Source organism: Pongo pygmaeus, chromosome X, assembly GCF_028885625.2.
Source record: "Pongo pygmaeus isolate AG05252 chromosome X, NHGRI_mPonPyg2-v2.0_pri, whole genome shotgun sequence".
NCBI classification, from domain to species: Eukaryota; Metazoa; Chordata; class Mammalia; order Primates; family Hominidae; genus Pongo; species Pongo pygmaeus.
This window is the reverse complement of record NC_072396.2, coordinates 22,607,261-22,633,866: the sequence shown is the minus strand read 5'-3', so window position 1 is coordinate 22,633,866 and position 26,606 is coordinate 22,607,261. Positions and strand designations below refer to the sequence as shown.

The window sequence follows — 26,606 nt, the reverse complement described above, 5'->3', positions numbered from 1 at the left end:
AAAAAAAGCAGCAAAAGATTGAGAATGAACTGGGGAAAAAAAGATGTTCACATAGAAATTTCAGAAAATAACATCATTATATAACTAGTTCCCCAAGCTCATAAACAATTTAGGATCTCGAAGAGAACAGCATGGAGAAAGACCAGAAATAAAGGGCAAAAACATTTGTTGTCATTGCAGCAAGTAAATTACACCAGACAATGCTTTTGGCCAGTTCATCACAAAGGATACCGGGATTTTCCCTATGACTCTTTTGATGTAACATTCTTTAAAAACAGTTTTCAAAGGATGTGAGAAGGGAAGCCCTTATGATTTAAAGAAAACACAAAAGTCACAGTAAAATTCACATGAAAGTTCTTACTTCTTTCTCTCAGACCCTAATATCCTAAACAAATCTTTAAAGTACTGTGGGACGCGGACCACCACATTCTCGGAGGGGCTGATGTCTTTCAGATGGGGGTAGAGTCTGGTGTCAATGACCTTCTTGATGTAGCCCAGCCAGTCGAACTGAGGGGAGAGAGAGCAAAACAGAATGAGAGAATCTCTGTTAGGTAGCAAGTAAGAAAGACAGATAGAGTAGATTGAGCATCATTCATTTCTTTTGATTTCACACCTAATAATTCAAGATGCAGCTAGTCAAGTCTAGAAAATAAACTCCTGATCATTGTCATCCAGACCTACTGTTTTTTTTTTTTTTTTTTTTTTTTTTTTGAGACAGTCTCGCTCTATCACCCAGGCTGGAGTGCAGTGGCATGATCTCGGCTCACTGCAACCTCTGCCTCCTGGGTTCAAGCAATTCTCCTGTCTCAGCCTCCTGAGTAGCTGGGATTACAGGCACCTGCCACCATACTCGGCTAATTTTTTTTTTTTGTATTTTTAGTAGAGGTGGAATTTCATCACGTTGGCCAGGCTGGTCTCGAACTCCTGACTTCAAGTGATCCACCCACCTTGGCCTCCCAATGTGCTGGGATTACAGGTGTGAGCCACCGTGCTCGGCCTGACCTATTGTCTTAATCACAAATGGAGCATGTGTTCTGTACCATCTACATCTGGACAACACCCACACACACACTAACACAGTAATATGCACCCTCACTCCCTTGGCCCCCTCCAGTACTCTTCCTGCTTCCTGAACTCTCCCCTCTGTCTTTCTCTCCCCGTTCTGCTCTCTCCCCGTCCTGTACTCTTCCTCTATTCTATACTCTCTTTCTTTCTGCCATACTCTTCCCTCCTCTCCTGCATTTCTCTTCCTCCTTCTAAATTCTTCCTCTATACTGTACATTTTCTCTTTCTCTGTCCTGTACTCTCCCTCACTCTCACATACACACAGAAACAGATGCCCTACTACATAATTCGTCTCTGTGACACAGCCCTTTTTTTTTTTTTTTTTTTTTTAAACACAAGAGGAAATAAGCAGCAACAGAAAGTAAATGCAGACAGGCATGGTAGCTCACGCCTGTAATCCCAGCACTTTGGGAGGCCGAGGCAGGTGGATCATTTGAGATCAGGAGTTTGAGACTAGCCTGGCCAATCTCGTCTCTATTAAAAATACAAATATTAGCTAGGTGTGGTGGTAGGCACCTGTAATCCCAGCTACTCAGGAGGCTAAGGCAGGAGAATCACTTGAACCCGGGAGGCAGAGGTTGCAATGAGCCAAGATCATGCCACTGCACTCCAGCCTGGGTGACACAGCAAGACTGTGTCTCAAAAAAACAAACAAAAACACAGAAAGTAACATGCCTCCATTCTTCAGAGCATCCCTATCTTACCTAAAACACCATATGGTGTTTTTTAGATTGGCTACTCTAAAAGTCTTTTCCCAACCTTTTCTCCCTTGCCTGTGTTCACTGTTGAAATGGAAAACCAGTTACTCACCTGCCTAACCTCCCCTGTGGTTAGGAGTGGCCACGTGACCCAATCCTACTCAATAGGAAATAAAGTGAAGACATCTGGAGATGTTCTGGAAAGGCTTGTTTATTTTTCCTAGCAAAAGAGTTAGACACATCACTGGCCCTTTCACCTTCTTCCTGCTCTGACAGCAGATGTGATATATGGAGCTGTGATGGATACCTTGCAACCATGAGTCATCAACATGAAGTCAAAAAGCCAACACACTAAACACAGCAGGATAGATAGAAAGAACTTGGGCCTTTGACAACATTGTTAAACAGCTGAGCCAATGCCAACAATTACCTATGTCTAGACTTTTGTCATGTGAGAAAATAGGCTTTAAGTTTCTAAGCCACTGTTGGAAAGATGTTTTGTTCCCTGTAACAGAAGGCATCCCAATACACAGACAAGGGATATTTTATGTGATTGTTGACAAAGATGATGATAACCAAGACTCAGAGCAGGTTTTACAAGACAGAAATTTACACACAGACGAAATCCAATCCCTTCTAAAATGACGAGTTGAGAGAAAGTTTTCTGGATAGTTTTCACCAACCTGGGGAATCACAGCACTCAGTTCAGAAATGTTCATTTTGTTGTACATGGCCTCACTGGTTCGGTTTTCATGTGGAATCATTATCTATTGGAAAGAGATTTTTGTTATTTTTTTTCAAGTGAACCATTTCTTACGGTATGATTCCTTCCTACACGTGCCAAAACATCTGCATAGTATTATAAAGTTGTTCAAGGCTTTGGTGTGGTGCCCAACTTGGGGGAAGAGAAAAAAAGACATCACTTTAGGCAGGATTAAGAAAATAAACTTTCATATCCTCCTCTGTGTGAAATATTGTCCCCAGTACAAAAAGAACTACCCAAAATCTCCCTCCCAATCTATAATGTGGATGGGCAAAATCTATTGATGGCTCAATTTTGACAATCAAACTTAAGTTGGACGTTGAGGTAAACATCCCGTTGTCACCTGTGGTCTCCAGATAATGATTTCAATATTCCATGAACCATAGACCATCCCTTCACCTCTAGGGGCAAATTTTCACTGATGAACACAAGACTATCTGGATGCCACTGTTTCCCGTGATCATTTTGTCAACAGCTCATTCCCTCATTTCCCCTCTTGTTTCTTTGGCCTTGAGATTTCCCTAGCCTCATTGCTGGGGGTATGGATTCAGTCACCGCCTGGACACACATTTCAAAACTTGCCTCTCTCTAGCCCTGACTCTATACTCTTTCAATTCCTAATACTCATGCTCTTGGCCATTTGGCCAACACCAAATCTGAGCTTCTAGCCTCCACTATGTTTAACCTAAGAACAGCAGCAATGATTATCTTCCTCAAGGATCATCCTAATCACTTCCATTGACCAGCAGTAGCTCACATATCCACCCCTCAATCATGTCATGACTTTGCCTTCGGGCCTTCCATCATCTAATTCCCTTGCATTAAACTTGCCTCTTTCCCACTGCACACATGACTGTCCTACTCTTGCATCTCCTATCCACCATCACCACCTCCATGGTTTCAACTATGACTCAGGACTGCCCAAGACTCACTGCATCTAGCAAGCCTTTCCAATTACACTCCACTTGGTTCCAATCACAAGGGCTACTCCATCAATAAGACCTCTCCTTGTGCACACATCTCTCTAGCTGGATTGGTTAAGTATATGCTTCCCTGGTTGTAATTACAAGGACGTATTTGTGCTGGGCTGGACTGTCTTGTCTTCCCAGCTTCAGAAGTTTCCATAGGACTATGTATCCCACTAATTTTAAAAGTACCTAGTGACGCGTAGTGTAAGATATGGAGGTGAGCATTACTAGCAGTGATTTTTCAAGGTAAAAATTACAGAGGGCTGACTGGCAGACGTCTGGCCCCTCTTTGCTAAATGCTTCAGTGTCCTTAGCTTCCCTTTCTTCACCCTCCACAGGAGAGACCACACGTAACTTACAAACAGCCTCCTGGCTCTGTGTGAATCATTGCCTCAGAGGATATCCACACTCCTCTTCCACCAACCCCTCCTCCGCCCTCGGAGTCTCACAGCCCCAAGTTGGAGCCCTTTGGCCTCAGAGCTGTTTTCAGCTCTCTGCCAGCCACTCCTCTCCACACAATAGATTTGTCACTTCATTTAGCCTTTTGACAATTCCCAGTCTTGCCTCAGCCCAGCTGTTTTTAGTTCCCTTTTTGGTCCAAATCCCTGGCTCAGGGCAAGGCCTTCCCTGCTGTTTCAGAGTTTTAGTCCAAATGAGAGCCCTGGGCCTCCTATGTGCCTGGAAAGAGAATTCAGACAGACTCTAGACATGGCTCAGAGGCACAGTCCTGGACTTTGAAACATCTGCGGCAGTCTTCACAGTCTTCAAAGGTGACATGCAGGAATGAACTTTTTGCACTGCAAGTAGGAGTTTGGAGAGAGCTATACACGAACATCATCACGGCCGAGAGAGAGACCAACTCCTCCTTACCCTTATCCTTCATCCCTACTCCATACCTCAACACACCACCACCACCTCGCCAAACAAAACCAATCAACATTTGGACTCTTATTCATCTCGAGATTTTTACCAACTTCTCTTGTAAAAGATTCCCAACACATATGCAAAAGTTTCCTGGTAAAAAGTAACATTTTTTTCACTACAGGGTTTCCCCAGAAGCAGATTTTACCACATTGATTCCCTCTTGGCCTAGGAACATATAGAGAGATTTTTACACTTTCTTTCTTCTAGAAAAAAGTTACTCCATAAACAAAGCTAACCATTTAGGAGTTCTCATTATTTTGCCCACAAGTTTGTTTTTACATCTTTTTGTCTCTACAATGAGCCAACAAGAAGTTAAGGTAATTTACATAGACATGTAGTTCTGTGTCACGTATATGACACAATGATATTCATTAAAGTAGGGCAAGAAAATAATGAAAAACAGGGGCAGGTACAAAGTAATACCAGAAGGTTCGTTTAAAAATGCTTACCAGCATGTCCTACCTATTTCTATACCAACTTTTATATCCAGTATTGGTGGACAGACTTCCCTGAGCCTAGAACTTAAGCCAGAATGACTCTAAGTGGGGATAGCATAAAACATGGGCTAGATTAAAAGCAACCTTCCATTCAGGCCAGATTACTAAGGATTTATTAAACATCTATCTCCTATTTAAGCCAAACATGAGTTTCTCCAGGAAAAACGGTGAGAAGGTCTCTCTGCTGCTATTCTTTGGCCACAGCTGAGCAACGTATGGACACTGAATGAGCTTAAACCAGGAGGTGGAAGGAATGAGGAGCTTTTCTGCCACAGTCCTTCTTGTTACTTCCTAGAGGGGATGCTATTAGTTCTACCTTGGGCCCAAAGGGCAATGACACAAAATGCTATTATTTGTTTGCAATTTATATTTTCATTCAGGATATACTGCCTTTAATAAAAGGAAAAGAAAAGAAAGTAAAGGAAAGAAAGAGATGTTCAGTGAAGACTTACCTCAGCTATCTTAATTTCCAATCTGAGCACTGACTTCATGTCATGCTCCGCTCTGGAACTGTTAGCTCCTAAAAGCACGGCAGTATCCACCATGAACTTGTAAAGGGCATCCCGATACTGTAAGAAATAAAGATCAAAGTGACCATGACAACAGCTTATTAGGAAATATGTTTCAGAGACATGGAAGAGCAGAAAATAGCAGGTGGAAATAAATGTCTTTTATTTTCACTCTGTACTCAAGGTATGGTGCAGGCATTATGCAATATCAGCCACCCACATAACACTTTGGGAGAAAAAAGAGTGATGGCTACTTGAGTACTGTTTCCATGACAGACAGAGATGTCCAGCCATCAAGCAACAAGAGAACTAGTTTTCTGGCAATCGTCGATATTATGGATACATGAAATAACTCCAAATGAGACAAGAATAGAAAGTTAAAGGTCAGACTTCCTCTTTCCAGACAAGTCAGGCTTTAATAAAACAATGGGAAAGAACTGTTTCTAAAAGCAGGAGGCCTGATCCATAAAGAATGGTGGGAGTTGTGATTTATTCTCTTGCAACTCAATTTACCCACCTTCACACTAAGAAATAAAAGACCAGTGACAGCAGCCCTGTGTCTTTTCAGTTTTTTACAGTTTTCACAAAGTCCTGCTCCCTAGCTCAGGAAAAAAAGGAGAAAAGAGAGGAATGATGATATGAAACCTAACAAACAGCAAATATAGAATTTCTTTCTTACATACTCATAAACCCATTTTGGGGATAATCATATGTCATTGGGTGGGGCAGGGGTGACCTTACTTAATGGGAATTAAAGAACTGCCTTAGGCCCACCTCTCATTTCAGATATATTTGTGAGATCTCAACGCATAAGGTATTAAATGACCTCCTTCTCATGCATTGGGAATAAGATTTACTAACTTATACCTTGACTCTGTAAGCTATTCTTACTATGTGTGTGACCTTAGGACCTATACAGTACTTAGCATATAGCAGGCCTTTAATAAATCTTTGTTGAATCAGTAAGCAAGCTTTGAAAATAGTCTTAAATAGGCTGGGCGTGGTGGCTCATGCCTGAAATCACAGCACTTTGGGAGGCTGAGGCAGGTGGATCACGAGGTCAGGAGTTCAAGACCAGCCTGGCCAAGGTGGTGAAACCCCTGTCTCTACTAAAAATACAAAAAAACTAGCTGGGCGTGGTGGCGCATGCCTGTAGTCTCAGCTATTCGGGAGGCTGAGGTAGCAGAATCACTTGAACTCAGGAGGCGGAGGTTGCAGTGAGCCGAGATTATGCCACTGCATTCCAGCCTGGGCAATAGAGGGAAATTCCGTATCAGAAAAAAAAAAAAAAAGAAAAGAAAAGAAGTCTTAAATAGAAATAATATTCTGCTATTCCTAGTTCAATTCAAAACATATTTATTGGCCAAATGTGGTGGCTCACACTTGTAATTCCAACATTTTGGGAGGCTGAGGTGGGCAGATCACTTGAGGCCAGGAGTTTGGGACCAGCCTGGCCAACATGGTGAAACCCTGTCTCTACTAAAAATACAAAAATTAGCCCGGCATGGTGGTGCATGCCCATAATTCCAGCTACTCGGGAGGCTGAGGTGGGAGAATCACTTGAATCCAGGAGGCAGAGGTTGCAACGAGTCGAGATCATGCCACCGCACTTCAGCAGGGGCAACACAGTGAGATTCTGTCTAAAAAGAAAAACCAAAAAACATATTTATTGAGTACCTACTCAAATGTACAAGGTGGCTTGGTAGGCCGTCTGTGCATATGTTAGGAGAAGGTGGTACAGAAAAAAAATAATAATGCGGTGTCTGGTTCCCAAGAGGGAGATAAACATGTAATTATTAACTGTAACATTAAAGACATCAAAATAACTTCCTTAATAAAGCTGTTACATGCTTGGAAACTGAATATCTGGAGAGAAAATCTAGCCTGGAGAAACTGGGGACATAGCATTTGAGGGAGACTGGTTCCGATGCAGTGAAGAGTCCTGTGAGGTGGGTGATATGGTTTGGCTGTGTCCCCACCCAAATCTCACCTTGAATTGTAATAATCCCCACATGTCAAGGGTAGGGCCAGGTGGATATAATTGAATCATGGGGGTAGTTTCCCCCACATATTCTCATGGTAGTGAGTAAATCTCATGAGATCTGATGGCTTTATAAATGGGAGTCCCCCTGCACAAGCTCTCTTGCCTGACACCATGTAAGACGTGACTTTACTCCTCATTCACCTTCTGCCACGATTGTGAGGCCTCCCCAGCCACGTGGAACGGTGAGTCCATTAAACCTCTTTCCTTTATAAATCACCAAGTCTCAGGTATGTCTTTATTAGGAGAGAGAGAATGGACTAATACAGTGGGCAAGCTGCTTTTGTTGGGGGAAGAACAAATCCAGACGAGATAGGAAAGATGACTTGGGATAAAGTCATGAGGCAGCCTTGAAAGCCCTCTAAAGAATTTAGACCCTGTCTTGGGAGCAAAGGCATGCTAGGAGCAGTGCTTTGAGAATAGAATTTGTCAGCTGGTGCTAAGGAGGCAATGTAATGAAGGAGAAGCAGTAACAGTTAAAAGGCTACTTGCTGTAGTCAAGGCAAGAGTTAACAAGAATCTGACCTATAGCAGTCAGGATAGAAAAGAGGGACCAAGTGGTTGGAAGAGATATTTTTAAGGTAGAATCCACTAGGACTTGACTGATAGGTTATAGGGGGAGATGATTTTGAGCCTGGTTGCTGAGACTCCATCAATACCAGGGGTACACCCTCCCCCCACATTGGCAAATGTTCATTCTGTCCACTTTTAGGAAGGAAAACTTGCCAACCCTCTTTGATGAGTGTCCTCAGCAAGAAAGCTGCCCAGCATCTTAGTTAGCTTCCCTCCAGAGCCTTCTATGTATAGAAGTTAGTATCAGCATAGACCCAGGGGACCTAGGTCTGAGGCTCCTTTGGAAGTTCAATAAAGTTTCCAAAATAAATTGAAAGTGTCAGAAATGAACCAGCTCTTTCCAATATCCAGGAGACTGCTAGATTTCTAAGCCAATCCAAGAAGTCTAACATGATTGATCCTTTCTGATTCTTATTAAACCTCCATTAACCTGGAACACCTGTTAAAAATATAGATTCTCAGACCCTACCTCAACTCTAAGTCAGACTCTCCAGGGCTGTGACCCAAGAAGCAACATTTAATGAAAGCCTCCCAAGTGATTCTAAAGCAGTACAACTTGGGAACCATTTATCTCCTGGGTATCCCTTCCGATGCTTTATTTCTACAATTGATAGTGAGCTCTCTGCACTTCTAAGGAATGAATGACTGCAAGCTCATTTCTTTGTTACTTCATTTGGGAGTGCTATCTCCCAAGCTAGATAAGGGCATTGAGTACTGAGACTTGTACAGCCTTGATGAGCAGACTTCTAGAAAGTCAGGGAGTGGAATTTATCTGCCTGAATAAAAGTCTTCCTGCATTGGGAATATAGTCATTGAATAGCCACACTGCTCATTTCCAATAAAGAAGCAGCGGCCTTAGAACAACTAATGGGCCTGACGGCAGCCTGGTAAGGCACATAGTTGAATATGAGTAAAACTTACAGACTTGGCTTCTGTACTGTTATCAAGGTAGTCTTCCCTCACAGCTAGGGAGAGTGTTGCTTGGTCCAGCTGTAAAAACAAAAACAGAAAGCATTCTGCTAGCACTGTAAATTCTTACGTACCATGTTAACAAGAGTGATGAAATCGTGTGCATCCCAGCCATATTTTGAGCTCATGTCACCATTACAAAAAGAATTCAGTACACTCAGAATTACATGCAAATAGGCACTTTGGCAATGACAGATATAATAAACTATCAGAGACCTGCCCCTGCTTTTCTAATTTATGTTTTCTAAACCTTTTGAGGTCCTATCAACCCTGAATAACAACAAGGCTATTTCAGTTGGAATAGATCTTAGAGATTATTAGCTATTCTCCCTTATTCAATGGAAGGAGAAACAAAAGCCAGATAATTGATGTGACTTTCCCAAGGTAACATGATTGGGCAGAGCTCAGACTAAAATCATTGTCTCCTATCACCAGATCCAGTATTTTTCTCATTGCAGTATTTTGCAAAATGCCAATCTGTGTAGAGTTGATTAATCAGACTTTTCCAACTCCTTATCTCTAAAATAACATATGGCATTGACTTTTTTTATTTTAATGGAATCAAATAATAATTTTGTTTTGAGAAACCTTTGCAAATGTTAGAACCCTCTCTGGAAGGTTCAGGATAAGTGATAAAAACACAAATAATAACCAGACAACTAAATAAGCAGAATTATGGTCATAGAAAAGTACAGTATAAATTCTTGAATTAAAACTTGCAGCACCTTAGGCTGGTGTGGTGGCTCACACCTGTAATCCCAGCACTTTGGGAGGCCAAGGCAGGTGGGTCACTTGAGGTCAGGAGTTTGAGACCAGGTTGGCCAACGTGGTGAAACCCCGTCTCTACTAAGAATATAAAAATTAGCCAGGTATGGTAGCGTGTGGCTGTAATCCCAGCTACTCGGGAGGCTGAGGCAGGAGAATTGCTTGAATCTGGGAGATGGAGGCTGCAGTGAGCAGAGATCACGCCACTACACTCCAGCCTGGGCAACAGAGCAAAATTCTGTCTCAGGAAAAAAACAAAAGACAACTTTCAGCACCTTAAAGGTAAACAAAAGAAAGAAGACAGTCTTTTCAAAGAGAGTGTTAGAAAAACTGGACATCCAGGCCTTGTGTGGTGGCTCATGCCTGTAATCCCAGCACTTTGGGAGGCCAAGGCAGGCAGATCACTTGAGGTCAGGAATTCAAGGCCAGCCTGGCCAACATGGTGAAACCCAGTCTCTACTAAAAATACAAAAATGAGCCAGGCGTGGTGGCATGCACCTGTAATTCTAGCTACTTGGGAAGCTGAGGCAGGAGAATCACTTGAGCCCAGGAGGCGGAGGTTGCAGCAAGCTGGGATGGTGCCACTGCACTCCAGCCTGGGTGACAGAGTGTGACTCCGTCTCAAAGAAAAGAAAAACTGGGCATCCATAAGCAAAAAGAAAATAAACATTTACCCATACCTCACGCCTTAGTCAAAAATTTACTGAAAATGAATCATGGCCCTAAATGTAAAACCTAAAACTATAAAACTTCTGGAAAAAATATCGGGAAAAATTTTTGTTACTAGGGGTTAGACAAAGAGTTTTTAGACATGACAAGAAAATCACAATCCTTAAAAGAAAAAATAAATTAGACTTTATTGACATTGAACAAATTTGCTCTTGAAAGAAACTTAACAGAATAAAAAGACAAGCCACAGAATGGGGAAAATATCTGAAAGTCACATATATGACAAAGGACGTGTATCTAGAATACATAAAGATTCCTCAAAACTCAACCATAAGAAAAGAAACAACTCAATTTAAAATTGAGCAAGCGATTCTAACAGACGCTTCATCAAAGAACATATGAAGATAGAAAATAAGCACACGAAAATATGCCCAACATCGTTAGTCATTAGGAAAATGTAAATTAAACCCACAATGAAACACTACTATAGATCTGTTAAAATGGAAAAAAAAAAATCTGACAACTGCTGGTGGGGATGTGGAAAAGTTGGATCACTCATGTATTACTGGTAAGAATGCAAAATGGCACAGCCACTTTGGAAGGAAACCAATTTTACAGTTTCTTATAAAGTTCAACATACATTTACATAAGAGCCAGCAATCCTACTTCTAGGTATTTACCCAGGAAAAAAATTTAAAGTCACACAAAAACCTGTATGTAATTTTATTCAATATCACCCAAAACTGGAAACAACCCAAATGTCCTCCAATCCAGGAAAGCATAAACTGTAGTATACAATGGAATACTACTCAACAATAAAAGAGAATGAACTGATACAACATGGGTGAATTTTACTTACATCCTGAAAAAGCCAAACCTTACAGGAACAGGGAACAAAGTGATGGCTAACAGGGTTTGGGCACGAGGAGAGGGCTTGACTTAGCAAACGGATAACATGAGGTATTTGGGGGTGGATGATGGGACTGTTCTATTTCTTGATTACAGTGGTGGTTACATGACTCTATGCATTTGTCAAAACTTAGACATGTACATCACAAAAAATGAATTTATGTAAATTTTAAGATACTTTAAAAAAATTTCCAGCACCTTCTCTAAATCTATGGTTTGTTCTTTCTTAAATATCAGCAACTGACTAAAGATAAATAAAATGAATCTCAAGAAGGGTAGATTTTTCCAAATTAAATCTCTAATTCACACATTAAACATTAAGCCAAAATAATAAGAAACAAAATCTAAATAACAAATTAAAAATTAGTAATATCTGAATAAAAACTGAATCCTACATGCCCATACCATTAGTTCATATGACTTTAAACTGTTTTGATCCATCTCCTCCAGCTTCTTTTTCATCTTACTATAATCTTAAATATTTTGTTCTTAAATACATAAATTTGTATAAGATTACAGTTTTCCATGAAACTGCCCTTAACATACAACAAATTTTACAAAGGCCACATTAAGAATTAGTGATATTATGAAAAATTCCAGGAAAAACATAACTTTTGTTTCAAGGGAAAAAAGGCACTTTCAAAACATCCATCTTGTCTGTGTATACTGCTAAAATCCTCAAATTATTTTGTTCAACCCTCTCTAATTGGCCTGAAACAACAAAGTCACAAGCCTTCCTGGCTTCGTCCTACTGCAATTCCCAATCTGCCACTATTTCTTCCAAAAATTAAGCAAGCCACAATCATGAAACACAATATTATGATTAAGACACTTTGCTTTCAATTAAATTTGGACCACTTGAAGAATCTTTTGAGCTTGAGTATCATAGGAAAGGAAACTGTGTAGATATTATCAAGAAAGCCAAAGTTTCCCTCTCATGAAATAAAGTTAAATCCACTTGTTGTAAAAGTTTAGATAGTTCAAGTGAGGTTACCAGACCTTTTATAAACTTTCAGATTGTTATGGTTTCTAGGGAACATTTTAAACACACCAACCAACAAATTGAATAAGGTCAGTCAAACAAATCTCATTAGAAACATACAAACTCTTGAGGCAAAAGACTTTCTCAGGAAGCCATCAGGACACTGCGTTATTTGAGATTTTTTAAATCCTTGCATTTACAACTGATCTAAATACTGTAAGCAGAAAATAAAGTATGTTTTTTAGGAAATCCAACACATTTAACTGAAAATATAAATGTTTTCTCCAATGACAACTGGCATTCCAATGATAATAAACCTCAAGTTAGAAGACAAAGTAGTAATACAAGAAGAAAGAGCTTACAAATTATGAGGTAGGAAATGGAGTCTGGACTTCAGGTTTCAAAATGGTGATGGAGACAGAAGCTGGCTTCCCTCCCCACTCCAACATATACACAGGAAACTAAAAACAAATATACAGCACTAAGATTCTCACCAGCAATATCCCAGAACTCAAATATAAGGATGAATCAGTTGCTGAGGCCACAGAGAAGTGAAAAAACTCCAAGCAGACAAAGGAGAATAAAATTTCTCTATGATGCCCTTCCAACCAATCTGTCCAGCAACAAGCCTGCAGAAAGTTTCCCTGACTCATAGTTTCTACACTGGAAAAAGTGAGATCAAGGTAGACAACCAGCTTCCTGACCATCTTGGGTTCTTTGACAGAAGACCTGCCCATACCTTAACCCACAGAAGGTATCATGAGTGCCTGAAGGGAGATATATTCCTGAAGACAGCAAGAGACAAAGAGGGGAGGTGGGACTACCATACCCAGCCCTGGAAACTCTGCTCCGTAACTCAGCCAAAGGAGACACCAAATCAGAGTGGCTGTTCAGCAGCATTATGCTATAGGAGGTTCATTCCACAGGTCACCTGTACACTAACCGCCAGCCAGCTTTTCCACACTGCCAGGATATCCTGTTTAGGACCTCCCCTATATCTGGACTGGGAGTGCTCTGCTCTTGGGCTAGAGTCGAAGCAAACGTAGGCTTAAGGTGCCATTTAGTGCCAGAAAAAAAGGCAAGGACCTAGTGGAGATATAGCAACATACTGCCTATCTCAACTATAAATACCTATGCACCCAACACTGGAGCACCTAAGTATATAAAGCAAATATTAATAGATCTAAAGGGAGAGGGAGACTGCAATACAGTAATGATAGGGAACTTCAACACTCCACTCTCACTAATGGACAGATCATCCAGACAATCAACAAAGAAACATCAGCGTTAAACTAGACACTAAGCCAAATAGGCCTAACTGACATTTACAGAACATTTCACCCAATTGCTGCAGAATACATATTCTTTTTATCACCATGTGGAACATTCTCCAGAATAGATCATATTTTAAGCCACAAAATAAGTCTCCACAAATTCAAAGAAGCAGAAATCATATCAGTTATCTTTTCTGACCACAATGGAACTAAAAATCAATAATAAGAGGAAACTTGGAAAATACACCAACACATGGAATCTTTTTTTTTTTTTTTTTTTTTTTTTTTTGAGATGGAGTCTCACTTTGTTGCCCAGGCTGGAGTACAGTGGAATGATCTCGGCTCACTGCAACCTCCACCTCCCAGGTTCAAGCAATTCTCCCACCTCAGCCTCCTGAGTAGCTGGGATTACAGGTACCCGACACCATGCCTGGCTAATGTTTGTATTTTTAGTAGAGACAGAGTTTCACCGTGTTGGTCAGGCTGGTCTCAAACCCCTGACCTCAGGTGATCCACCTGCCTCGACCTCCCAAAGTGCTGGGATGACAGGCATGAACCACCGTGCCTGGCCAAACACACAGAAATTAAACAATATGCTCCTGAATGACCAATGGGTCAATGAAAAAAATAAAAATGAAATTTAAAAACTTCTTTAAACAAATGAAAATGAAATTACAACATATTAAAATCTATGAAATACAGCCAAAGGAGTACTGAAAAGGAATTTTATAGCAATAAAAGCCTACATCAAAAAGGTTGAAAGACTTCAAATAACGATTCATAAACGATCTAATGATACAACTCAAGGAACTAGAAAAATAAGAACAAACCAAACCCCAAATTAGTAGACAGAAAGAGATAATAAAGATTAGAACAGAAATAAATGAAATGTAGACTATAAAAACACACAAAAAAATTAATGAAAAAAGTTGGCTTTTTTTTGAAAATCAACAAATCTTTAACTAGACTAAGAATAAAAGAGAGAAGACACAAATAAATAAAATCAGAAATGAAAAAGAAGACGTAACAACTGAGACCACAGAAATACAAAGAATTATAAAGACTATTATGAACAACTATATGCCAACAAAGTGGAACATCTAGAAGAAATGAATAAATTCCTGGACATATGCAACCTACCAACATTGAACCATTAAGAAGTAGAAAACCTCAACAAACTAATACCTAGTAACAAGATTGAAGCCATAATAAAAGGTCTCCCATCAAAGAAAAGCCCAGGACTTGATGTCTTCACTACCAAATTCTACAAAACATTTAAAGAAGTAATACAAATTATATTCAAACTCTTCAAAAAAAAACAAAAAAAACTGAAGAGACGGGAATACTTCCAAACTCATTCTATGAGTCCAGCATTACCCTGATACCCTGATACCAAAACTGCACAAGGACACAAGGAGAAAAGAAAACTACCAGCCAATATGATTTAGGAACATAGATGCAAAAATTATCAACAAAATACTAGCTAATCTAATTCAACAATACATGAAAAAGATCATTCACTATGATTGAGTGGGATTAATCCAGGGATGCAAGGATGGTTCAACATACACAAATCAATAGACATGATATGCTGGGTGCAGTGGCATGCACCTATAGTACCAGCTACTTAGGAGGCTGAGGCTAGATGATCACTTGAACCCAAGTCCAGCCTGGGCAGCATAGTGAGATCCCATCTCAAAAAAATAAATTAAATGGAAAATCCAAATTCAAGTAAATAAATATAAACACATCACATTAACAGAACCAAGAACAAAAATCACATAATCATTCTAATACATTCTGTAAAAGCATTCAATAAAATTCAACATCCCTTTATGACAAAAACCCTCCACAAACTGGGTACAGAAGGAACACACCTCAAAAAGTAAAAGCCATATCTGACAAACACATAACCAACATCATACCGAATGGTGAAAAATTAAAAGCCTTTCTTTTAAGATGTAGAACAAGACAAGGATGCCTGTTTTGTCTACTTTTATTCAACACAATACTAGAAGTCCTGGCCAGAGCAATTAGGCAAGAGAAATAAATAAAGGGCATCCAAATGGGAAAGGAAGAAGTCAAATTAGCCTTGTACACAGATAACATGATCTTATATTTGGATAAACCTAAAGGCTCTACCAAAAAACTATTAGAACTGATCAACAAATGTAGTAAATTTGGAGTATACAAAATCAACAGCATTTATATACACCAAAAGCAAATAATCTGAAAAAGAAATCAATAAACAATATCATTTACAATATAAAACACCTAGGAATCAATTTAACCCATGAAATAAAAGATTCATGTAAAGAAAACTATAAAATGTTGATGAAAGAAGTTGAAAAGGACAGAAAAAAATGGAAGGATATTCCATGCTTATGAATTAGTAGAATACTGTTAAAATGACAATACCACTGAAAGCAATTTACAGATTCAACACAACCTCTATCAAAGTACCATTGACATTCCTCACAAAATAGAAGAAACAAATCCTAAATTTTATATGGAACCACAAAAGACCCCAAATAGCCAAAGCGATCCTGGGCAAAAATAACAAAGCTGGAGAATCACATTACCTGACTTCAAAATATAGTACAGGGCCTATGTCTGGAATGGTATTTCCTAGGTTTTCTTCAAGGGTTTTCACAGTTTTAGGGTTTACATTTACATCTTTAATCCATCTTGAGTTGATTTTTGTATATGATAAAAGGGAGGGGTCCAGTTTCAATCTTCTGCATATGGCTAGCCAGTTATCCCGGTACCATAGTCCTTTATCCATTGCTTGTTTTTGTAGACTTTATCAAAAATCAGATGGTTGTTGGTGTGCAGCTTTATTTCTGGGCTGTTTCCATTGATCTATGTATCTGTAGTTGTACCAGCCACACTGTTTTGGTTACTACAGCCTTATACTATAGTTTGAAATCGGGTAATGTGATGCCTCCAGCTTTGTTCTTTTTGCTTAGGATTGCTTTGGCTATTTGGGCTCTGTTTTGATTCCGTATGAATTTTAGAATAGTCTTTTTCTAATTCTGTGAACAATGTCATTGGTAGTTTGACAGAAATAGCATTGAATCTGTAAATTACTTTGGGCAAGATTTCATGACGAAGATGCCAAAAACAATTGCAACAAAAACAAAAAATGACAAACGGGACTTAATTAAACCAAAGAGCTTCTGCACAGCAAAAGAAGCTATCAACAGAATAAACAGACAACCCACAGAATGGCAGAAAGTATTTGGAAACTATGCATCCGACAAAGGTCTAATATCCAGAATTTACAAGGAACATAAACAAATTTATAAGCAAAAACCAAACCACCCCATTAAAAAGTAGACAAAGGACATGAACAGACACTTTTCAAAAGAAGACATACATGTGACCAACAAGCATATGAAAAAAAGCTCACCATCACTAATCGGTAGAGAAATGTGAATCAAAGTCACAATGAGATACCATCTCACACCAGTCAGAATGGTTATTATTAAAAAGTCAATAAATAATAGATGTTGGCATGGATGTAGGGAAAAAGGAATGCTTATACACTGCTGGTGGGAATGTAAATTAGTCCAGCCACTGTGGAAAGCAGTTTGGTGATTTCTGAAAAAACTTATAACAGAACTACCATTTGACCCAGCAATCCCATTATTGGATATATCCCAGTTACCATGATTTGATTATATGAATGTATCAGATTATCACACGTACCATGAAAATGTGTAGTTACATATCAATAAAAAATGACAATAATAAAATAAAATTCTATGTTCTGTCAGTTCCTGAGAAAAAAAGGAAAAGGAAAGAGAATGAAACTTTTCAAATTTTCTTAGAGTTTCTCCTTGCCATTTTTTATGAGTTTTGCTGAGAGCCAGAAAAATGCAGGCTGTTGAGAGATGATGACTTTAAGTTGTTGTCTTCATTAACTAGTAATACATACTGGGACAACCTTGGCCTTCCAAATACTCTTTCAGGATCACATATACTCACGTCTTTTATTGTCCCTTAAATCCTCATACTATCTCCTGACATAGAATAAATCCAAACATGTGTAGCAAGAGAATGTTTTTGGTCACTAACTTCTGTTGTTTTCTTTATTTTTGGAATTCCTTTATCTCATTTAAGCCTGTCGCAAACCCTGTGTCATTTCGCCACAGGGGAGCTTTGCAGAAGTACGCTGTGTAGATTGGAGCGATCCCTGCTGGCCAAACTGCATGTCTTTGGCATGGGGAGATATCTACCCCTTAGAAAGAGTGCTTCTCTCTTCACCCAAAGGCACCATCTGCTCACCCAAAAGGATGCCCACAGTGCTGTGCCTGCCCAAAAGGCCCTTCTCTTATTCCTGTCGGTTTGTGGGATTAGAAAAGCTAAGCACACCGAGGAAAATTGAATTTGATGGAAAAGGAAGCCTAAGGACATTGAGGGAAGAGAGTTTCAGGTAAGAGGGATTTCTCCCAGAGCAGAAAGAGGATCTTTCAAGCAGCAAAAGAAGTCAAGAATTCTCATGAGCAGAGGAACTGATCACTCCGAAACACGGCAGGATCTGAGAAGGAATGGGAGTCGCAGGACCTCAGCATCAGAGGGGCACACTTGAAGGGGCTACATGGTTCCATAGTGGGTTTCTTCTCAGAAACCAGATAACTCGTTATTGGAGTTTCCCAATGCCCTAGGAAAAGACTGAGAAATGGGGCCACCAAGAGGGGAGGTAAATGCCTAGACTAAGGTTCAGTTTCCCACCAAAAGGTTGGGTGGGAGCTAAAAGTCAAATATTAGGTCGAGTAAACAAAATGCCTATTCCTTGCACAACTGAGTTTGAGCTCTGAGAGGCATATCGGGTACCACATGCCAAAGAAAAACATTCTCCAAATGGTCCTGACCAGTTGTTGGGTCATGCTTGAAGAGTAGGTTCGGAACCTTGTGTCATGTGCTACTGTGGACCAGTATCTACCGTGAAAATTGTCACAAAAGTCAATTCATTTGAACGTCAATGACGATTAAAAGTAAATTCCAATTCGCCCTTCCGTACACATGGGAAAAGTGAAATCAGGGAGGTGAAGTAATTTGTACAAGGATATTCAGTGAGTAAATCACAAAGCTAAACTGCAAACCTCAATCTTTTAAATACCAAAGCCTATTCTTTTTTTTTTTTTTTTTTTAAACTATACCAGTAGTTTTCAAACTATGTTCCACAAAACCTATAAGGGCGGGGGGGGGGCTCCAAATGTTCATCCAATTAGATTTTGTCTTTTATAGTTTTAACTATTTTTAAATGAATAAAAAAGCAACACTTGCAAATTCTACAACTTTGGCAGCCACCAGTACACTAATTTTTGTTATCAGGTTCATTGGGTTTCATGCAGCTCTCAGAATAAAGCTTCTCCTACCACCTCCAGATACATGCTCGAACTCTTGTAAATGCATCATCAGGAAGACTATAATTATACCATATCTGAGGGAAGGCAATTAGTTCAGATGTGTGAATATTCAGTCATGGAAAATGGTACAAACAGGAACAGAACTTAAGCAAACGTTTGCCGCACTCAAATGCCAAACAATGTTCAAACACCAGTTTGGAACAAGCTGCCATCTTGACAAAAGAGAGCAATGATAAGTACATGGGTGCCTCCTTACATTTGGAAAGTATTTTATCATTGACATTTTAGTGTTTCTAGGATCAGTTTAATTGAATGTTAAGTATACAAGGCAAGCTATTAAAAATTGGTTACCATGTTTCTCTATTCCCCATGTTTTCTGTAAGCTCCTATTAAAACTAGAGGCTCAATTGTGGGGGCACGACAACATCACTGGTGATAGTGTGCACTTCCTACTGATACCAGGAGGCACACAGTATCTAGTTGCCCCACTTTTAGCAATGCTATCATTGATATTAGGGTTCAGGTGATATTGGTCTGATCTCTCTATCATGAATTTCCCAATCAACCATTTACCTAATGGTTTTAGCAGCCATTGATGATAATTGCCTAGATCCATCCTTTCCTTAGGGATTTTTTTTTTTTAAATAGATAGCTTCCTATTATTTCTTCTGCATTTTTAAGCTGTGATTCTCCTATAAACAAGAACTTTCGTCAGCTATTAGATTACCCTGAAAACAGTCAAATTCAGAATGTAAGACAGTTTACAGGACAAATACTCCAGTTTCTTCAACAAATAAATGTGGTTTAAAAAACAAAAATAGGGGGATCCCTTGTGGAGTAAAACAGACATGTCAACTAAGTTCACCTGTGATTCTTATTTGGAGATTGAATCAAAGACCAACTTTTTTTTTTTTTAAGAACATGTTTAAGACAATCAGAAAAATTGAAAATTAACTAGTTATTAGATGTTAATTATGGAATTATGATTATCTTTTTGGTTGTGATAATAGACCTTTCCACTAGCTCAGCACTGAAGTATTTACTATGCAATGATATATTTTTAATTTGCTATAAAACGTTCTATCTAGCCACCTCCCAAAAAAAGGAGGGGTCTAGATTAAAACAGAACCGCAGAAAGAAACATAACAGCAGAAGGTTGAGAGCTGTTGAAGCTGGGTTGATGGATACATGGGAGTTTATTATTCTATTCTTTAATTTTTTACATTTTAATAATAAAAAGTTTAAAGAAATAAATTCAACTGAGTAGACCCAGAAATAGGTGAGAAAGATAATAAAATGGCTACCGTTTGCAATTATTCATCTGTGTGTGAATCAAGATCTTCTATCACTCAACAGAATGTATAAACTTAAACTTAAGTTTGGAAAACAGCCTTCAGCTTACTTCAAAACACCACTTAAGGTGTTTGAAAGAACATCATAATAGTTCTGGAATTGATAATGATAGTCTTAAAACCTAGTTTCAAAAAATGAGTGATATATCAACACAGTACAGAGATCAGTTGGGTCATCATCATCATTGTGTCTTACATAGCACATCTTATCCTGATAGCATTAGAAGATGGCTCATTTCATCACCAAACATAGAAACACAGTTGTCTCTGGAACTCAGAATTTCCTCCTGAGTAGAGGGGAGTCCTTTCAATGACCAAAGATTTTTACTGAGAATTCCATTGTCTAACCTAGAGGTGAGAAAACTACAGCCACTGGGCCAGCCCGCCATACAGCCATACCTTTGTTGTCTACAGTTGCTTTCCCAGACACAATGGCAGAATTAAGTAGTTGCAACAGAGACCAGATGGCCTGCAAACCCTAAAATATGTATCATCTGGCCCTTTACCCAAAAAATGTGCCAATCTCTGATCAAACGATGACCAGCTTCAATCAAACGATGAACTTTAAGATTTGGATTTTAGAAGGTTAAAATGCATGAGGTGAGGGCAATACATGTCTATAATTTGAATATCAATATTTCATTAACATTTTCTGATTTGACTAAGGACAGAATTGGGGAGAAAATCAGTCATGCAATAACATTTTCATTATCAGTCAAAGTAACTGTGGAAGCAAAACAAAACAAAACCCAGCAGGATCAAAGCACAAAACTATTTGACAAATGTTATTTGAATTCTTGCATAGCTCTTTCATTGGTGAGTCTTTAGCTGTTGGTAGTTTTCTGACAGCCTCCTGATTTTACCAATGTGATCTGCCTCAGTGTATGTCCATGTGGCCCATTGCTTTATGGAAGACATGGTTAGTCTTCCAGCAGAAAACGCAACCAAGCACTTGGAACAGAACAAGTTTTGCTGTATCTTTGGAAAGGAGGGAGGAGAGATTCAGAGTGAAGTTGATAACTAAAATTTAGGTATGTGCACAAGAAAATGTTAGTGAAAGAGGAATAAAAAATCATGGCACGTGTTTTCTCCTCTATCAAGGGAATCAGGAGGCAAGGACAAGAGCAGGGCTCAGAAAATCTCTGCTAACAACAGGAGACCTGCAGTCCCCTTCCCACTGGAATTTAGGAACCCTAGGCTTGCTCTGAGTAGGCATATGAGGGCCAGATCACAGATCACTTGAAACTAATTCACTAGTTTTCCAAAAGGCTTACAAAACTTGTGTGGTAATGGTCTACATTCTGCAAAGCCGGGAGAAGGGAATATTCCAGATTCTACTATTCAATAAAAGTGTTTTACGTTATTATTTCACTAAGGCAGCATGAGTCTCTTACCCCAGGATGGCACCCCAAAAGGCTAATCTAGGACTGAGCAAAGAAGATGAATGAGTCCTCATTATACCTTCAAGATATGTTCATTGGATGCTTTGTCATCAGGGGACACGTACAAACGAATGAACACAGAATTGCTGTATTGACCACGAAACGTTGCAAGTGTCTGCAGAAGGCTGAACTTTCTCTCTGACCAAACCCCTTCAGGGCCAATATTAGATTCAAGCACGGGCCAGCGGAAAGGTGAATGCCGTAGGATGTGTAGCAGTGGCTTGGCATCTGCTTTTTCAATCGCTTCTGAAAGGGAGCAGATATGAAGAGAAAGTTAGAATTGCAAACTGGATCAGCACACTAGAATTCAAGTGCATCTTCTCAAGACAAAATTCCCATAAGGCTCCAACTTAAAATTTCAGCTGTTAGGGAGTAGGTAAAAGAGGTGGGGTGGGATGAGCATAATCACAGAGACAGAACTACCTACGATCCACGCTTCAATGTGACCGTCAACACCTAGTGTTCTTGCCAGGAGAGCTGACCAGGGAAACTGCTGGATATTCACTACAATAAACATGGATTCTCTACATGGAACACAGCCAATGAATAATACTTGGTGGGACTAAGGTACAACCCTAACTAAAGGAATGCCTCAATAAAGCCAATCACTACCCAGTGAAGAAGAAGTGATGCTTCAGATTCCTGTCTTTTATTGCTCTTTTCTAGCTCACCACATGATACCCCAAATCCTAGACCAGCTGACACACTTCCCACAGGCACTGGCTTCTTCCTGCGGTGGCCTTGAGAAGGCAGACCAGGTCAAGTGGCCAGTATCTGTTCTGATGCCAATCAGACCCAAGATATCGACACAGGGCTAAGGACCCAACAAAGATGGCTGTTAGGCTGACACAGGAACCTGGCATGCCTGGGAATCTGGATTTCTCTAGGCTCCAGTAGGTGCACTCCCTCCCAGTCTCTTTCTCAAGCCAGACTTGGCCTGGCTTCTGGATTCTGTACCAGATACAGTGGAGTTTGCCCTGCTGACTTTGTCTAAGTTTCTCAGGGAGTAAATGATACCCAAAGAATCCAACTCATATAAATAAGATTTTCTCCACCAAGCCAGTAACAACATTAACTAAGATGGGACTAGTCAAAATCCAGTCTTTGACCATCATTCCTTTAACACCTTTAAACATTAATAGAATTCTTAGTAGTTCTCTTCTTCCTCAAACAATATATTAAAACATTAATAGAACTCTAAAGGATAGGGATGGTAAATATTTTATTTAGTTTTCTTCATCACTCACTCTCATTCATGCAGGATGAATAAAGGATTTTGGCTTTCTGTATGGCTTCGGTGTCCCGCCTCCTGCTGATTGATTTCTCCAACAGTTCTGGGAAGGTTAAGAAAGGATTCATTAGTATCCACCCACATGTGGTGCCAAGTTGGAAGTCATTTGATAATCACAATTCCAACCTCCAGAAAATTAAATATAAAGACAGACAACCCTGGAAAAGACAAATCTATCAAAGATACGCAGACAACAGAACAGATTCCAAGTTGCATGAGGTTCAGATAAAAACAATTTTACATTCTCTTATCCAGGGCACTCCTAACTCAAAAGAAACCAAAAGTTTAATTTCCAACTGAGAATGGATGTTCTACAGGGGTTAATTTCTTCTGCCACCTACACAAAAGGAAACAGAATTCATTTATTCAAGAATCAAAAATAACTGAATTCTGTCCCTTGTTCCTGGACCAAGTAATATTCTCAACGGAGCCAATTTCATCAGGGTTGTGTTTCTTAAGATTTCTCCACAGCCCAGCCTCTCAGGGAGGTCACCCGGAAGAAATTTCCCATTAGAAGTTTTATCCATTGTTGAATAAACATGCTGTGGACATGGGAGAAGTTCTTTAGACAGGAAATGGAGAGACGAGATTGGAAAACCTACCCGAATTGCCTGAAAACTTGCCCATTTACACATGCAAAGTCCTAGACATCTAAAAGAGTCCGTGTGTATACAATGGTTGCCAGCACAGACATAGGCCCACCTGGAAAATAATTTTCTATTTATAAAATCACTAATAATAATGTTTGAAGATAGAAAATGATAGTTGTCACTATTTCATTAAATAAGGAAAGAGGAAAGCCAGGACTCAATGAAAACAACCCTCTCCCGAAAAAGAGAACCTTGAACATACTTGAGAATATCAATCTACCAACATGAAGCCAAGATGAAAAATCCCTATGGTGACGGCAGCACCAGGGCACTGCCTTCACCAAACTATGTCAAACTGCCTTGTCAAGGCATTTGGGAAACAGCCTAGCAGCCGTCATAATCACAGTACAACAGAAGTTCCTATAATACTCTGAATAGCTTCAAGACAAAATGTATGGCACTAATTAAGTTAATAAATAATTGTATATCTCCTGAAGAGGAATCTTACTTCTAAACCAGAAGTTCTACAGTTAAAAAAAAAAAAAAAAGCAACCCAGAGCTCCTGTCTAGTTTTTTAAAAATAAGCACCTGTACCTAAAACAAGCCCATATAACTAGATAGATTCCAGTGAAATAAATTAAATTGGGTTGGATGTGAGTATTTTCAATTATTTCAGCTTGTTTGGTGTTTTCTTTCTTGTGTATCATCATAATAATAAAATCAAGATAACTAGCCCCAAGGATTTTTTTTTTTTTTTTTTTTTTTTTTTTGAGACAGAGTATCACTCTGTCACCCAGGCTGGAGTGCAGTGGCAGGATCTCAGCTCACTGCAGCCTCTGCCTCCCATGTTCAAGCAATTCTCCTGTCTCAGCCGCCCGAGTAGCTGGGATTACAGGCGCCCGCCACCACACTCGGCTAATTTTTTGTATTTTTAGTAGAGATGGAGTTTCACCATGTCAGCCAGGCTGGTCTCAAATGCCTGACCTCAGGTGATCCACCTGCCTTGGCCTCCCAAAGTGCTGGGATCACAGGCATGAGCCACCGCGCCAGGTCCCCAAGGATTTCTTAAAGGAGATTTTTTTTTCAATAAACAGAAAGATCTAAAGCCATATCCACATATATTTCCATTCAAATCGGCTCCTGGACCCTTCCACTATATTGCTTACACAGTCATTAGATTATTTGGGAAACATATTTAGAAGTAAATAATCCAAATTCCATTTAGGGTTGTGATGATGTTCTGATACTATAAACACTCCACAGGCTAAAAAACATGAATGCCCTAAGGGCCAAACAAGCCACAAGAGCAAAAAGAACTAAAAGCATTAAATATTTACCTGTGTCTGCTTCCAAGGCATGCTATCTATCACAAGGAGGGAAAAAGAGGACCAGCATATGCTAAATAGGGCAATCCCAAAACACGAACCGTGCACTAACTGTGAATATCAATAATTTGTATATGTCAAAATTCTGGTTTCTGTACCAGAATTTGGCTTTTAAAACAGATTCGGCTATCACAAGTTCCTTGCCATACCCTTTTCCTTCTCTTCTTTCCTTCTCACCGAGCCCAAGCAGACAGGACAGCATTGATATGCAGACAGTAATGTGGCAATCAGTTGACAGCATCCATTTTATGTATCTCTGCATGTGAATTAGCAGTAAGAAGAATAAAATGTAGCCTGGAGAGTTATTAATGAGTAGAAAACAAAGCCTGCCTACCACAGGTAATTACTCAGGTTATTAAAATGTCCCCAAAGCATTGAGAAAGGCTCATGGGTCACCCATACAGGGGCATTCCAATCATAGCCTGTGTTGTTTCTTGGAGGATTTCTCAATCCCCACCCCCACCCCACCCAGGTATTTCTTACCACCTTACAACTGCAAAGTTCATAAAACTGCAGGCCGGGCGCGGTGGCTCATGCCTGTAATCCCAGCACTTTGGGAGGCCGAGGCGGGCAGATCACAAGGTCAGGAGTTTGAGACCTGCCTGGCCAATATGGTGAAACCGCACCTCTACTAATAATACAAAAATTAGCAGGGTATGGTGGCACACACCTGTAGTCCCAGCTACTCGGGAGGCTGAGGCAGGAGAATCGCTTGAACCCAGGAGGCAGAGGTTGCAGTGAGCCAAGATCTCGCCACTGCGCTCCAGCCTGGGTGACAAAGTGAGACTGTGTTTCAAAAAAAAACAAAAAACAAAAAAACAAACAAACAAAAAAAACTATAGCACAGCAAACCTCAGACTTTAAAATTGGTTTGAGAAGTTCTTCTGATCATCAAATTTGAACCCTAAGTATATATTAAGTATTTTTCTTCTCACTATGCTCCATCAAATAACTTTTTTTTAAAGGCAACATAATAGACATGTGGGAAGGGGGTGCTTTGGAATCACACAGACATGGGTTCCAGTTGCAGCTTGCTGCAACTTGCTAGCTGGGATTCAAGCGAGTTATTTAATCCCTCTAAGCCCCAGTTTCTTTATCTGTAAAGTCAAATAATAATAGTACATGCTTCCCAGGATTGTGCTGAGGATTTAACATTTTTAATGCACAGAAAGCCCCCATCTCGGTGCCTGGGCACATGATAACGGATATCAGTAAGTGGTGACTTAAACAGGATTACAGGCAGAATTCGCCCTATACAAAACTGTCAAGTAATCAAGCTTGTTTCTAGTGCTTCCTCCATAACTGTGTTTGCTCTCCTGCTTGCTTCTCAGGATATTGTTGGCCAAAGGACTTATGCTAACCTAAAACACTGCCAGGCTGTGTGTAGGGCTATTTCACAAACTGCACCTGCTCTAGCCACCTTGCAAAGCCCCATGCTCTCAACATTTCCTCTGCTTCTATAGTAGAGGCAATTCTAAATAGGGAGACATATTTTGCAATCAGTGTTAACCTCCAAAAATATTCTGCTCACATTCTTCATCCTGGACAACAAAGCATTTTCTTTT

At 39.7% G+C, this 26,606-nt stretch overlaps 1 protein-coding gene across 1 annotated transcript in view; it reads right to left on the bottom strand.

Annotated features, from left to right (window-relative positions):
• PHEX (phosphate regulating endopeptidase X-linked) overlaps positions 1 to 26,606 on the bottom strand; it is a 223,552-nt gene that overhangs the window by 155,828 nt on the left and 41,118 nt on the right. The window contains exons 4-9 of the mRNA XM_054471801.2: positions 23,023 to 23,109; positions 21,795 to 22,021; positions 8,960 to 9,028; positions 5,368 to 5,484; positions 2,447 to 2,530; positions 362 to 507 (exon numbers count right to left, since the gene is read on the bottom strand). Coding sequence (XP_054327776.1) covers positions 362 to 507; positions 2,447 to 2,530; positions 5,368 to 5,484; positions 8,960 to 9,028; positions 21,795 to 22,021; positions 23,023 to 23,109 — 730 coding nt within the window. The remainder of the gene's footprint in view (positions 1 to 361; positions 508 to 2,446; positions 2,531 to 5,367; positions 5,485 to 8,959; positions 9,029 to 21,794; positions 22,022 to 23,022; positions 23,110 to 26,606) is intronic.